Genomic DNA, 15,845 nt, shown 5'->3' on the forward strand with positions numbered 1-15,845 from the left:
TTTACCCATCAAATAGATCATCTTTCAAATCCACCTCTCCCCAATTTAGTGGTAAGAAAGCAGTATAGGACCACGTCAAAGATCTTGCAGACAGGCCAAGTAGACAAAATTAGTTGCCCTTCCGTTGTCCACGGATTCTGTCACTCCATTACAGAAGGTCATCAGATTGGCCAGGTATGATTTTGGAAAAGCTGTCCTGCCTCAGATCATCTCTTCTATGATACACATCTTCAGTCCAGCCAAGCTAAAACATTTGTGTGCCCATCTGCTATAAATCTTCCAAAGTTATGAAAAATACTATAAAACTGTCATATCATAAGATAGAAATGCTTTTTTCACTTTTTTAAAAAAGCTAATTCTATGACTGCAACACTACACTTAATTCTAATAAAGGCCAATAGATTAGATTCACCTTAAACATCTAGAACAAACCAAAATGAAAAGTTAAGGCAACACACTGCCTTTGTCTACTTGCATTCTTTTTTTCAGCTGAGATAACCAAAAATTTCAAAACTTTTTTCATCTGCAGTAGAAACTTGATCAAGATCACGATAGGGAACAAAAAAGTTGTCCAACAACATCCCACATCCGCTTTGCTGTATTTGTATTTTCTGCTCATACAAGGAGGAAGTGCAAACACTCATTTTGACAGGGCAAGAACTGGCAAAGAATTTAACAAGGACAATTTTCCCTGCTATCTACACTACAGCAGTCATCACAATATTCTGCATCCTTTCTTCACTGACCAACTCCTGAGTAATTCTGTAATTAGCATATTGGAAAGAGGTATAAAAAAACACCTATGCCAGCCCTGACCAGAAAAGCAGGAGACTACATCATGTAGAGAATGGCTAGATCAATCCAAACAGAAAGGTTGAGCATGATTTTCTGTAGGTCTGGATACCACATAGGAAGAAAGGGAAACGAGAGAACTCCCCAAAGTAAGAGTTTACATTACTTGCACCTTTTTCACTGGAACCCCATTAGTAGATGATGATCCAGACAGTAGTAAGTACTTCCCTTCTAGACAAATCAATACTTTAGAGGGCAGAGCAAAAATCAATGCTATCAAAAGCACCTAATAACTATCAATGATAATGCTTTTATTCTCGACTTCAAGTCCCATATTATTCACTTCTAAGATTAGCTACATTTTAATATAATTTATATAATTTTATTAAACTACTCTCTTTGGTTTTCAAGTATTCACTGGGATACTTTTCCTGAGTTTGCTTCAAATGTAACATTACTTAAGAGATTCAGAACAAAATGACTTTTTAAAGTAAAGCCCCACTGCTCTCTTCAGTTTTTTGACAAGCCTCTAGTCTACAACAGTGTCTTCCCTTAGTAAATAGTGAACTCCTAAGAGGATATTCAACAACTAATAGCTAAATTTGTTATTTTAAGCAAAATGATTTACACAAAATTACTGATGATAGCCACCAAGTAGTACAGTTCTCAGTTATATACCACTAATTTTCAAGATTTAACTCCTATCAAAAGACAGTATACCAGCTGCCACCAAACTAATTGCCCCAGACAACCTCCTGAAGGCACAAAGCAAACCAGTGACTTGGGCAGGTAAGAACTCAAATAGGCCTCTAGTTCGAAGAAAATATCTGAAGACTTAAAACAAACATTGCAATAAGTTTATCACAGCTATATGAGCTAACAGAGTCAACGAGATAACCTGCTACACGTACATGAAGTTTGAGATACTTTCGGTTTTTTAAACAGGGTTTCAGAAAACCCAACAGAAGAAGAAAATGCAACACAAAGAAGGCATTTCTAGTCTATGCAGCAAGTCTTGAGAAGAATTTAAGAAATTTAAATGCCTTAAAGCCATGCTTATCTCTTCAGCATGTATCCTGAAGCTGCAGCTTACAAGCATCAAAGGCCAACCTCACCTGATGCTTGCCCGTCTCTATGCCCTCCAAAATAGTCTTCTTTAAGTCCTCCTGCTTGTCCTGCGGAAGGAAAAAGAAGAACTCACGGCTCTTGTTCTACAAATAAACATCATTCTTGGTCATGAAGACCTGGAATGTGAACTTAATGGAACAGATCCACCAGCAGAAAACTCTGCTTTACTGGACAAGCACAAAGATAAACCCAAGCAAGCAGCTCTCACCAGTTGAGACTTCTACTGCAAGCCATTCATGAAGATAGCACAAAGATTATGGATAGTACCTAGTTAAACACAAAATGTCTTTTTGTCCACTACTTACAAAAGTATTTCACTGTATTTAATACCACTCAGAAATTACAAAATATAGCATCAAAAAGGTGTTAACAGGAAAAAAATAAAAGGCTGAGTCCTTACTGCCTTTCCTTTTATTTTTTAGAAGACTGAGGGTCAGGCAGAGACCTAAAATCCCTGACATTCCAATGATGGTTCAAGAATCAGTATGGAAACTCAAACTCATCCCTCACTCTAACAAAAACATAGCTATTTCTATTAATTTCTATTATGGTTTCTTTCAAATCCTTGTATCGGCTGTGCTTGTAGATATTTAAATTCTGCCTTACTTATACTACAGCAAACACAATGTATCACACACATATAGGACAGTGAGTTTCTAATTAAGGAGCCACACTGGTGTAACTGATGTTAACTTGTAATCAGCTGAAGGCAAAGTAACAATCCCTACAATGACAAGACAATCTGTAAAAATATTTACATTGTAGAGGAAGGGTCAAGGGGTAATTTGGCATACTTTTTTTTTTTTTTGCAAGTGGTGTTACAGGAGTGCCAGGCATAGTCTTAACAAACTGCACACATAATTTAAAAAAAAAATAGGCTAAAATAACAAGCATGAAAAGATGAAGCTGCCCTCAGAGCTTCTCTCCCATCTCTCAACTTCAGCATAAAAGCGCCGATATTTCTTGTAGCAAAAAGAAGATCTCCATCACTGATGAACTCCCCTGCGTAACAGTCTCAATTTACTTGAGACTGCAAGGCAGTCCAGATCAGTAAATCCGAACTCAAAACTCCTTTCTGTATTTCACAGCTCTGAAAAGCTGGGATCTTCTCACAGTCCAAAAAAGAACATTTGTTTTGTTTCCAGCTATACTGGAAGAAGCAAAGATGCAATGACTTTGTCAAGAGCTGTCTTGTTTTCAAAATGGAGATAGGAATCTCAAGTACTTTAAAGCAGGACATTACACCTCATTATGCATCACCAAGTATCTTTCTGACCTTAACAGATCTTAGCACAATTCCTGAGGGAATCTGCATGTCTTCCCTTCAGCTCAGGGACTGTAAGATACCTGCTAGTACACTTAGGAAAAAGTTACATCTCTCATTAAAAACATTTATCACCTTTGAGATTTCAGGAATTCATTCATACAGGCAAATAACTATTACTGTAATATTGTTTTGTTGCGTTGGTTTTTTTTTTTTTCCAGTGAAGCTAATAAGCCACAGTATTCTTAAATAAAGTGTTTTAATTTCAGAGTTCTAATTTCCAAAGTTTTACTCCTAATAATCATAAAATCTCAAGTAGGCATTTTGTCCTGTCAAGAAATCTGTAGCCAAATATAATTTACTGTGGCAGAAATTCAGACTGTGACCCAAAAGTCTTTAATCCCACTGGCAATAAAGGAATCAGAATGCAACTAATATAGGGATGGAATCATAGGCTGAAGTCTTTAGATATGCCTTATGAGAAATCACTCCTATTCTCAGGAAAGGCAAACAAATTTCAAGATGGATACATTAACATGGTGTAGCAAAATTAGTTTGGTAGGCCTACATACTTCCACAAGCCAACTTTGTTCCTTTATGGACATGCTAGACATCCTTTTAAGAACTCCATCAGAAAAGCATCAAAATAATTGGTAAGAAGTCAGTCCATAAATGATTAGTCATGTCAAAATACTCCACGTGAGTGAACAGCTCTGCAGAAGACAGATAAAGACGATTGGTAACTTCTAATACTATTTCCCATCATTAAGTTTTAAGGGAAAGTTAACCACAAACCAAAGAACATTAATCTCAGGCATCATTTTCTTTTAGTTCGTGTGCTACCTATAATGGTGCTTTGCTTAACCAAGCTAGCACAGCCCTCACAAAATCTTAATTGGTTCTTGGATTTAATCAAATTAATATTTGATACCTATGCCAGAGGATGCGATCCTGGAAAGCAAGAGCTTTCTGCTTTCAGGAAGCATATATGTCTTATGTCAAGACATAGCAGTAATAATTACTCTCAATTCAAACAAGGCTCTACTGCTAACTAGAATCGCTTGAATTTTGGCTCAGGATTCTATTTCCAGATTGATAAAACACCACTAGAGATGAGCAACACAAAGAAGTCAGTTAAAAAGCTGGGGTGCATGACTTCAGCAAGGTTGGAAGACTTCTGTTTTCTGTGAGCACACTAGAGGAAGCTGCCTGAAAAAAATTATCTGCTTTCTGCCAATGTGATCAGCGCAGCCTTAAAGAGGATCCTCCTCAGAACAGCAACCCCAGAGCTCTACCTTGAATCCCACACAGTCCTGACCTCTTAGCAACTAAGAGGTGGCTTGAGAAACTAAAACAGATTTGAGGTCTTAAAGCAGAGGTAGAGGTTCTGAACTGGGAAGAAATGGGAGAAGTGATTGTAACAGATCTTGATGGCTAGTATTTTAATTCAAGAGGAGGGAGGAAAGAGATAAGCAACCTTCTTTCCTCAATCAAGAACCAGAGAAAAGGTCTCAACAGTGGTGAGGAGTCTTCCTGGTGTGAAATAACACACTGAATGCAGAAGGCTCACGAAACAAAACTCAACGTTCATACACCTCTATGGGTAAATAAGACAGGGCTAGGAAATGAGCTCAGGCCTGGGATCTACAATTTTCACACTGCTTCTTCCTTAGAAGCCGCCCTGGCACAGGTCTGGCCCTCTTCTGAATGACGGGGTGCAGAGACTATTTCCAATGGGCAGTTTGGATGACATGATGTCAAAGGTAGTGTCCACAGACCTCCAAGGCCTTCATACCATGAAGAATTTCAAAACCTCACCCCACAGCCCAGGGGTGTCCAGTGCACACACAACCCAAAACCACACAGACATGGAGGTGCAGCCCAAAGTGAACAAATCCCCAGATCCTGTGTGACACAGTGCAGATGGGTTCAATGACAGCCCTTTCCCCTAGCATTCCAACACCAGCCCTCAACCTTGCTTTGTTTTACTATACAGACATAATCAACACTTTCCTCAAAAACGAACAAGATCAGTATCCCAATATCCCCAGCATCTGTGATATAAACCCCAGAGAAAAACTGGATTCTCGTAAACAGTGAATTAATGAAAGCCATCTCAGGAAATACTACAGTCACAGCATGAAAAAACGGAGAAAGAAAAGCAACTGAAGTATTTTCAGCTGCAGTATCCAAACAACAAAAATAAAGCAAAATTAACTAGACAAATTAAAGACAGAGCAACAACAGTCCAGATCTGTGTGCAATTCCCCACTCTACGGCAGACATCCTGCAACAACCTGGTGAAATCATCTAATGTACAACATCACAAATAAACATTGAAATCTAGAATAATAATCTACACTACTGCCAAAGAAGGTATTTCATATTCCAGCCACAAGGTAACACACACTTATGAAAGCAATCTCAGAACCATTACAAATACAACAAATTTATTCAAGAGTTTACAGCTTCTATAAAAGCAAAGCAATGCAGATAATTGAAAGAAACTGTTCAAAACTTGAAGCATCCACTGTAAGCATCACTGCAGTTCCTCAGTTCTAAGCAGTTTTTATCTTTACCATTTAGATATGACTGCAGCTTCACAGAATCACAGAATCACTAAGGTTGGAAAAGACCTATAAGATCATCCAGTCCAACCATACACCTATCACCAATGGTTCTTGCTAAACCATATCCCTCAACACAACATCCAAACGTTCCTTCACCACATGGCTGTTGACACACATCTTCCCTCCATCTCAAGATAGAATTACTGAAGCTTAACATATCTATGCTATAGACTGTAATTTGCTTTTAAGTTTACAACTGTTAACTAATGTGAGAATCCAAAAAATAGGAGACTGCATGTCAAGTCTTCACATGCAAATCAACACTCCAATAATAAGCAACTATTTGGATAGGCTACAGCAATTCTTAATTCCTTACTATAACTCTGGTGACAGCTTTTCATTTTGATTATAAGTAGTTAAAATGCAGTAAAAAGACCACCTGGTTAGAAAGGCTTGAGTTTTCTCAGCAATACCAACCACATCTAGGCGCTGCATAACACTGGTCCATATAACCCACTTACAGGAGCAGTGAGATGAAAATAGAATAATTTACAATAATTTAAGTAACATTTAAGCAGTGATCACTGCATTTTTTTAAAGCTTACACACACACATCTATGTTTCTTTGCTTTAAGCTTTGCAGTTGTGCTCACTTTCAAGGACTACATCTTTCAAAACAAGAACTGACATAGGTTTTCTTCTTTGGTTTTACTGTAGATTTAAAGAATATCTCATACCTACTGAAGTGGTTACCACTTGGTAACTAACATTGAACTGAGCAAAGCACAGGAGGTGTGCTAGCCTCCCCCAGCCCCAGCCTTCCCTGCGCCTACACAACTAACATATTCTTCCTCCCTGGTGGGAACAGATAATTATGAACTAGAACTCTCCTGCAGATAAATTAGTAGGGCCTGAAAGAAGAATCTTCACAAAGAAGAGCAAAACTATTATTAATTAACAGTCATAGCATTCATTTTTTTATATTTATCAGTGTGAACTTTGAATAATGAAAGACACCAAGACAAAACAAAGAACAAAAACAAACCAACACAAAAACAGGCTGTGGAAAAAGAAAAGGAGAATAGTTCCAGCTCCTGAACTCTTTTAGTACACTAAGATATCATTTGCTTTTTCCTACTTAAAGTCAGAAAAACACCTGTAGATGTTGGAGAAGCAGTTTTAAGTCTCATTACAGCAAGGAAAGTGAAAACAACCAGACAAAATAAAGAAGAATTTAGTTAATGGTTAAAAGCATCATAAAACAAAAACACTATGAAAGCAATATACAGAAAAAGATAATAGACTCATGGATCAAACAAAAGAGACCATACTATGCAAGTAATTTTAGAGGTACTTCTTCGTATAAATTCTGAAAGCTATGACAAAAAATATATATCAAAAAGACTCAGAAATTAACAAGAGAGTATTAATAGCTCCTTGTAATAAAACATTTTAATTTCACAGCCGTGGAACAAAATCGGTAAATCACAAGAAGTTTAGGAAAAGACAAGTTGCATGAGAAGCAAAGGTAATGCAGAAACGCATCTTGTCAAGCAAGAAAATATAGGGAACGTACTGAAATTAACTGTCACATATGTGACAGCTAAATTTTTTCACTTAAGAGATCAGTAGTTTATAAGAATTTCCACTTTTTAGACAAGCAGAATACGCAGACTTCTCAAAAGTTTTCCTACCTCTTTTTACACCCATATGGGAATCTCAATTTTTGGAATCCTCTTTCTACTCTACAAGCACATGAGCATTGGCATTAAGTCTGAAACCAAAGATTTTTCTCCACAAGATGTTGCAGAAGCCTTACCAAATCAGCACCAGCTTGAAGCAACACATCCGCAACATCAGTATGTCCATTTTCACATGCGTAGGTCAACGCTGTATCTCCTGTTGCTGTGGTGGCATGAACATTAGCTCCTAGAAACGCAATATCATGGACATCACCTTATCAAGTATTTCAGACAAATGCAAAAATTGAGATGCTATTTATTCATGACAGCAGCTACATCCCAACAGCTTCCACAGCCCACAGGTATCACTCTTACAGTTAAAAAATTGCTCTTACAGTGAAAATATTTTGAGAAGATATGACAAGACAAGGCTTAAAACAGGCTTGACTGACAATCTAAGCACTTAAACCTTCATATGCTCACTTGCTCCTAATTCTTCCCCTACAGCACTAGAAATGTCAGTTCTACCTACAAACACTGAATCCAGATGGCTGTCCAGACTATCCATCTGACAGGTAGTTGCATGCCAAGGACAGCCACATTTAATGCTTATTCAGTGAAATACGTTTATGTTACATGATTGCATATTTCTACAAATTTCATTCCTTCCCTGCTCTTTAAAATAATTTTCTTTAAAACCATCTTAGTGAAATAATTAGATTAGTTTCACGTACTTATCAGCTATTTGAAAATTATGCACAGTTCTTCTAAAAAAGATGAATGCTATTACCCAATTTCTTATTTTCAGTGTGAGAGGTGTTTAGAAACTGATACCAAAACAAAGCTTCTCTGTTAACTTCTACACTAGAAGTGCAGTATAAGCAGAGCTTCAAGCGAGCTAGCAACTGGTATCACACTGAACAAAGAGACACAGTTGTGATTTACTGCCCTTTGGTGAGCAGTGAGCATTACTTTTTAGAATTATAAATCCAGCAAATGTTATGCATATACTTAGAAAAGAGCGATCAAATAAATTATTTGCCATTACAAGGAATATTTCCAAAATGCAGCTCCCTTTACTTTTTATTTATTGTACTTTAGCATCTACCAGCTTTAAACTGATATCATCATTATGCCCCTATAAAACTCATATAATGATAAAGAATTATAAAATCCAAATCTTAAGAAGTTTAGCACATTCCAGAAATCTTCCTTCTGTGCAATTTTACCAGAGTACAATTTCAAATGCACTGCTTATTCAGAGAGATTATTTGTATGTAGATAGTTTCGCTCAGTCAACACAGGAGTTCCATATAAAAACAGGCATTATTTATATTAAAATTTTGCCCTAAATGCTGGAAACAATTTTCCTAATGAGCACTGGTATTTCTTAGATATGCAGTATTAACCAGTATTCCATAAGGCATGTTCCTCTTAACGGTATCAGACAATATTACGGCAGAACATATCATTGAGTAGAATCATTTGAGTTGGAAGGGCCCTCAAAGGCCATCTGGTCCAACTCCTCTGCAGTGAACAGGGGCATTCACAGCTCTAAGATGCTCATCCAGCACCTGACCACAAATGTCTCCAGGGACAGAACATCCACCACATCTCTGAGCAACCTGTTCATGTGCTTCACAACTCTTACTGTAAAAACTTTTTATGTTTAATAAATATCCAATCTAAATCTCTCTTCTTCTAGTTTGAAACCATTTTGTCTTGTCCTACCACAATACACCCTACTAAGGAGTCCAAAAGGCCACACTCAGGTCTCCCAGAGCCCTCTTCTCTTTCCAGACTGAGCAGCCCCAACTCTCATCTGTCCTCACAGTGGAAATTGCATTGTTGTTTGTTCTTTTAAATATCTGAGGATAGTTTTATGTTAAAACATCACCCGCCATCGAGCCTAGGTATCTTCTAAATCATATAGAACATCTATTCCACAATGTCTGTGGGCTAAGGATTTGTACTGTACATATACCTGCTGCCAACAAGTATTTCACCAGTTCAAGATGACCTTCTTGAGCAGCTTCCATCAAAGGCGTTGAGCAACCAAGTTCTATATCAGCTCCTGCCTTAATGAGGAAGTCAGCTACTTCAGAAAAACCACCACAACACGCCAGAGTAAGAGCTGTCTCCTGCGTTTCTTCAGTCTGTGCATTTATATTTGCCCCTAGGAAATGAAACAGCTGTTATTCTAGCTGACCAGAGACATAGAAAGGTGAATGCTCATTACCTCTGCAGCTTAGGTGTTCTAGATTTACTCTACAGTTACAGCAACAAGCAATGACAACCACATACTAGGTAAGAGGAATTTGTGCACAGTACTTAACAAGGAACAGTCAATACCACATGCTCCATAATGAATGTTAAAGAAACAGTGCTCTCACCTTGTGCCAGTAACAACGCCACCATCTCCTCATGGCCTTCACGTGCAGCTTCCATTAAAGGAGTATAGCCTTCATCATTCACTTCCTCCAGGTTAGCTCCCCTTTCTATAAGAAGAGCTGCTAACTCCACATGTCCACCACAAGCAGCCAGGGTGAGGGGAGATTCAAATGAATCCGCAGGCATATTCACTTGAGCACCACTGTCTAAAAGTAAGCGTGCTACTTCCACATGTCCATCCTACAAAACAGAGATGAAAATCAGAAACTATCAAAGCCATTTAATACAGTAATTGTAACTGCCATTGCATTAGGTCTGAAAATGATTTCAAAGAGTCTTATTTATGATGGTTCAGTTTATGACAACTATTATAACATCTGGATTAAACTGATAGTTAGATTTTCACCTACATTTATTTTACACTTAAATGGACAACAAAAGAGAGCTAGATTTTTCTCCTCTTTTTTTCTTGGAAAGAGATGAGGAAAAGTTGTGAGGTAAGACATTCTTAAATACCCAGAAAAATACCCGTGGCACAGAAGTAATGTAGATAACAAACAAGTTCCACAAACAAACCTACTGCACGACTAAACCTCAAGACAAGCAGTGGGAAAAAAAAAAAAAGATTTTTCTCATTATAGTTGTTTCATAGTTTTTATAGACAAAAAAAACTCTCCAATTGGCAGTTTCTGTATCCTGGAAATATACCTGCAGAAGAACTGAAGTGGGTTACTACTAGGTGGTTAAAAAGGAGCAGGAAAGGCTCCTTAAAGGATAGAGAAAAGTACCCTGCAGTGAACTGATCTTTGCCACAGAACAAAGACAATTAGGACTGCTATATCAGTCTGTTTGAGAATTACCAATCAAAATATATAAACATAGCTGTTAGCTTCTCAAAAAACTTATTAAACTTCTCAAAGCTCCTTGGAAGAGCCTAAACATCAAAAATTTATGTTTTAAAGGTAAAAAGCCACAATACTTTTGAGAATCGGCAAATGCAAATAAGTTTTGGCATCTGGAAACAAGAAACATCCTCATGGCTTTTTCCTCTCACATTATTTTTTGAAACAGGACCCAAACTTTTGGAACACTGAGTAAAGAAACTGGTAAACTGAAACTGATTATGAACTATGCTGATAAAAGACCCAAGTAATGAAAACAGTGCTCAGTGAGATACAGGAGTCCTCTGAATAGACCCTAGGAACATTTCAGACTAGATCTTTCCTGAGCATAAACAGAATAAGTTAAGGACAAAAAATGGAACTTCAAAGTGAGAAACTGGAATTGAGGCATGCTGTTTGTGTATCTCAGAGATACTTGCTGCCTTGCAGATGCATAGGTAATAGGTGCATCAACCTTGATCACTCTATTTACCATCCAAAGAAATGAGATTCTTCTGGAAAGAAAAAAAAAAATTGTCAGACAGATCTGATGATTTCACAATGCTCGCAAATCTGTGTCCTGACACAGTGGTTCTCATGGAATTTGGCCTCAAACCAGGATTATTTCTTCAACTAACCCCCAACACCTGCTGACAGGTTTTCCTACAAAAGTAAGAAAATACTTCCAATGAAAATTAAGAAAAGGGCTAATTTCAGTGGTAAAAAGTATATGTATATATATCACTTTCTTGGAAGAAAAGTTGGACAACATTAAAGGGCAAAAAAGATCTTAGAATACATCTCTGCCCAAAGTTAAACACCTTGGCAGAACTGTGAAGTGGAATTCTTACTCATAAATACTCCCACTACTCAAAACTAAGGAACTTATCCATTAAAAACAGTAACCTCAGGTAAACTACTACTTCCCCATTCTGATCACATCAGAATTGCCAGTCAGTAACTCAAACCACTAAGACAGTGATAAAAAAAAGGGGAAAGATAGATATCAAACAGAACAACTCCTGACAGTGCTTGCCTTTATTAAGTCAACCATGAAGCAGGTAGTACGTAACATGGGATTAACAGCAACCAAGTCTGTCAACTAAGGATAAGCTGCTGTTCTTGGAGAAGCTGTCCAAAAGCCAGCCACAAACCCTTCTAACTAAAGATATTACCTTAGGTGTAGCATGCCAATTGTATAAGAACATAGTATCCTAACTCAGAGTCACTTACAATATAACTGTTGAACAAAAAAAAGACACTTCAGTTTCCTGTATTTCTTTACAGAACACACCGCTTAAAAAAAAACTGTGAAGACTGGCATAAATCACAGCAATTTGCCAGAATGGTTCCCATCTCTACGAATATAGCTATAAGACAACAATAAGGAAAAAACTTCATCACTAAGACTTGGAATCAGGACTTCAAAGGGTCAGTTCACTCCCTATTGCTTTTAAGGTTAAATACACATACTGTGATGCAAACTGGTTTGAAACACTCAAAAATTACAATATGTAGGCCATCCACACAGCTTATCTTGCGAGAGAGACTATTCAGAGCCTTCAAGACAACCCACTGCTTAGACTATCAATATGAAAGCAAAGAAGTGATCGTCTAAATGCTGCAATCTCCTTTAGGTGACACCATATACCCAGTGCACTATCAGCAGAAGGCTTCAACATAAGACATTATAAGCTGACCTTGGTCACTGGCCTCATCATCTCACAGCTGCAGTAGAACTGAGAGCAGTAGGATCAGTTGAAGACCACTGGAATACCGCACTTTCCTCTAAAGGTTGTAGGCTACTGAAAAGCCTACTGAAAGAAAACTTCCTTCCTCCACTCTCTATGCTACCTATGAAAACAAAGAACTAAGAACTGATTTTCTCCTATTTTCTTTAATTTGCAAAGGAAAAACTCACAGTACCAGTTACAGAAGCCTAGAACAAACTGTGTCTACACAACACACTTGTTTCCTGTACTGTTGAAACAATAAATGCAATGCATTAGTCATTCAGTTATATGCACTTCTGGAAGGCATATACCATGATGATCTCTGAAGTCTAATTTATAAAGACAAAGACAGGAAACTAGCTCTTTTACACTGTAAAAGACACAGTAACTTGGGCTCAACCAAATACCCCATGGCATTGCAAACTACTTATCCCTACACTTCACATAAGGAGCATTTGAGGGTGACAGAGCCCTGGGACAGGCTGCCCAGACATGCGGTCAAAACTTCTTCTCTGGAGATATTCAGAGACCAGACCAGATGCTTCCCTGTGCAATCTTCTCTAGGGAACCTGCTTTAGCAAGGGGTTGGTCAGGAGATGATCTCCAGTGATCCCTTCAAGTCCCCATGTTTCTACGACTCCGTGTTCTACAGCAAGAACTGAAACACTCACTTGCAGACCTAAACTGGATTGTTATCAAAAGCTCATTTCATTTATTTTATCATCTCCTCTATTTCTCTCTCACTGAAGGAGCAGCAGTACAGATAAAGGCTATTTACCATGCAGGCCTCCATTAACGCTGTGTGCATCTCATCTGTTTTATGTTCTTGATCAGCTCCGGCTTCAAGCAAAAAACGAACCATATCTAAATGGCCTTCAAATGAAACAGAAAAATAAGTAAACATTTAACTGCAAAAGCCTTTAGTACTACAGACAACATGTTAATGAAATAATTTAGATTCTCATAGTTTACTATTAGAAGTTACAAGTCATAAGCCTATTCTAAGTCTTCTTAGAAGAGTAACGGAGAACGGTCAGCCATAAGAATTTTCAATATCTTTTTCAATGACATTAACTATGAAATTAAAATAGACCTCTAATTTATACAATAGAAACATTTCCTTGTGACTTCAAGTCACAGAAGACTGCGTAGATCCTTATTCAACAGAACACAAACATATCATTTAAGTGTTCCAAAGCAGCACAAGTTTTGAGAGGGGAGCTACCTATCTTCAAAAATAGGCCCATGTAGATCGGACCTTCAAGCTTTTTATTCATAGCTCTTGGGAATATTTCTGAGAATTTGAGGAACACAGTATGATATAACGTGCATATATGTGACACTATTTTAAAAAAATTTCTACTGAACTGTAGCAAAACTTCTACTGAACTGTAGCAAAACTTCTACTGAACTGTAGCAAAACTTCTACTGAACTGTAGCAAAACTTCTACTGAACTGTAGCAAAACTTCTACTGAACTGTAGCAAAACTTCTACTGAACTGTAGCAAAACTTCTACTGAACTGTAGCAAAACTTCTACTGAACTGTAGCAAAACTTCTACTGAACTGTAGCAAAAAATCTGTTATGGCTTTTGCTGTCCTAGAATGCGTCCCTTACAAATTATACATTTTATCTTATCCTTCAAAACCAGATTTCGCTTTACACAAATTCATAGGAAAACAATGCAGCTTAATTATCTTGCCAAAGATGACACAGGGAATCCACAGTCAATGAAGATATTGCATTACGTTACACCTATTACGTTTACAATGAAAGAAACAGGAAAATTCCTTCAAACATATCCAAAAATGCTATTACTGAAAATTCTCGTAATGAACTACTAGTGCATGCTGCAGGATATCCATGATAGAATCAGATCCAAGCCTTCTGGTGGATTAAAATTAACTTGTATCCTCCAATTCTAACTGCAGAGGCAAAATGTAAATTACTTTGACAATAACCTGCATGCTTACAGTTTCTATTAAGGGAAAACAATTGATGAAAATGTTATGGTTTTCAGTTTGCTTTCCTTTGAAAGAAAATAATTTGGTTGGTAGTCCATTTGATTACTGTGGCACTAAGTTATTTTATGTAAAAACTTTGAACTGCAAAAGAAATTAAGTCCACAAGAAGTCATAATACACAATTCGAAAACATCCTCCAAAATTACTGCAGAAAGAGTATTCAGTAATACCATCAGCATTTTACTCCCACCAGTTATTAGAGAACGTCCAATCCAACAATAATTTCCTAACAACTAATAGAGATGTTTTCAAAACTTGCAGGTAGTTGGCGAGGAGAATCTGAATGAAATGGTGAATACAGTAGTGGAGGGAAAGAAAGTGGTGCTGCGTCAAAGCGCAAGTTTGGACATAGCCATTCACAAGATTTCAGCTCCAGCATGCCGCATATGTCCACCACGTTTGAATACAAGCAGACCACTAAACCAAGGAAGAATGCCTCCTGACATCAATTTTAAACAGTTGAGAAAGTACTGGATCAAAAGTTCAGTTGGAAGTTTTAGCTAGGTAAAGCCCACAAATAAATTTCGTCAACAAAACCACAAAACAACATACGAGACAATACCTTTGTAGCATGCAAGTGTAAGTGCACTTTCTTTGAACTCGTTGGAATGAGTATTGATTCCTGCACCATATTCCAGCAATACTCTTGCAACCTCAACATGACCTGCACTGGCTGCTTCCATTAAGGGGGTATGCCCATTCTCATTATGGTCTTCTATATTAGCACCTGCTTTCAATAGCACCTTCACTATGTCAACAAAGCCCCCAGCACAAGCATAAGTGAGCGCTGTGTTCCCTGCAGAGAAGAAGAAGTTACATGTAAGTCCTCTCCATTTCCCACTCCTAATACATAAAATTAAGTTAGTTTTAAAAACCCTGAAAAAACAAGTACACCACCAGGGGCAGCCTGTTATGTCACAGTAAAGTTATTTCAGCCAGTATAATCAACACAGTTATGAGAGTTTTAACACGTAATTTTCAAAATAAGCATTTTTTGTCTTTGATTGTCAAGTTTCCTACTTCGACACATAAAAAGAGAAAATTAATCACTGATCTTTTTCTCTGAGTTTTTGGGTTTTTTTTTTTTTTTTTTTTTTTTAGGTTTGTTTTGTTTTGCTAGGGTTTTGCTCTGCTTTTTGTTGGTGTGGTGCCTTGGTTTTTTTGTTTGCTTGTTTTAAAATGACACCCAGCAATCCTTTAAAAAGCTTCTATTGGTTGGGTAAGAATAAACTATCACAATTTAAAACTCTGATTCTGAAAATGTTGGCTCACATTTTAAATTTTACTGTCAATTCTAAGACAAATTCCACTTAATACAACTAGATATCAAGAAAAAAATGAATGTTACCTACTTAAAAAAAAATTAATTCCATTTTAGAA

The 15,845-nt window shown here is 37.3% G+C and overlaps 1 protein-coding gene across 10 annotated transcripts in view; it reads right to left on the reverse strand.

Annotated features, from left to right (window-relative positions):
* ANKHD1 (ankyrin repeat and KH domain containing 1) overlaps positions 1-15,845 on the reverse strand; it is a 106,799-nt gene that overhangs the window by 55,351 nt on the left and 35,603 nt on the right. For 7 of the 10 annotated variants that reach the window (XM_031607064.2, XM_031607062.2, XM_031607060.2 and 4 more), the window contains exons 6-11: positions 15,028-15,261; positions 13,220-13,314; positions 9,830-10,067; positions 9,421-9,612; positions 7,574-7,683; positions 1,908-1,967 (exon numbers count right to left, since the gene is read on the reverse strand). In XM_031607064.2, coding sequence (XP_031462924.2) covers positions 1,908-1,967; positions 7,574-7,683; positions 9,421-9,612; positions 9,830-10,067; positions 13,220-13,314; positions 15,028-15,261 — 929 coding nt within the window. Of the gene's footprint in view, positions 1-1,875; positions 1,968-7,573; positions 7,684-9,420; positions 9,613-9,829; positions 10,068-13,219; positions 13,315-15,027; positions 15,262-15,845 lie in introns of those variants that run through there. The other 3 variants (XM_031607063.2, XM_031607066.2, XM_031607069.2) reach the window with 2 other exon arrangements.

Source organism: Phasianus colchicus, chromosome 15 (genome assembly GCF_987193195.1).
Source record: "Phasianus colchicus chromosome 15, bPhaCol1.hap1.1, whole genome shotgun sequence".
Lineage (NCBI taxonomy): Eukaryota > Metazoa > Chordata > Aves > Galliformes > Phasianidae > Phasianus > Phasianus colchicus.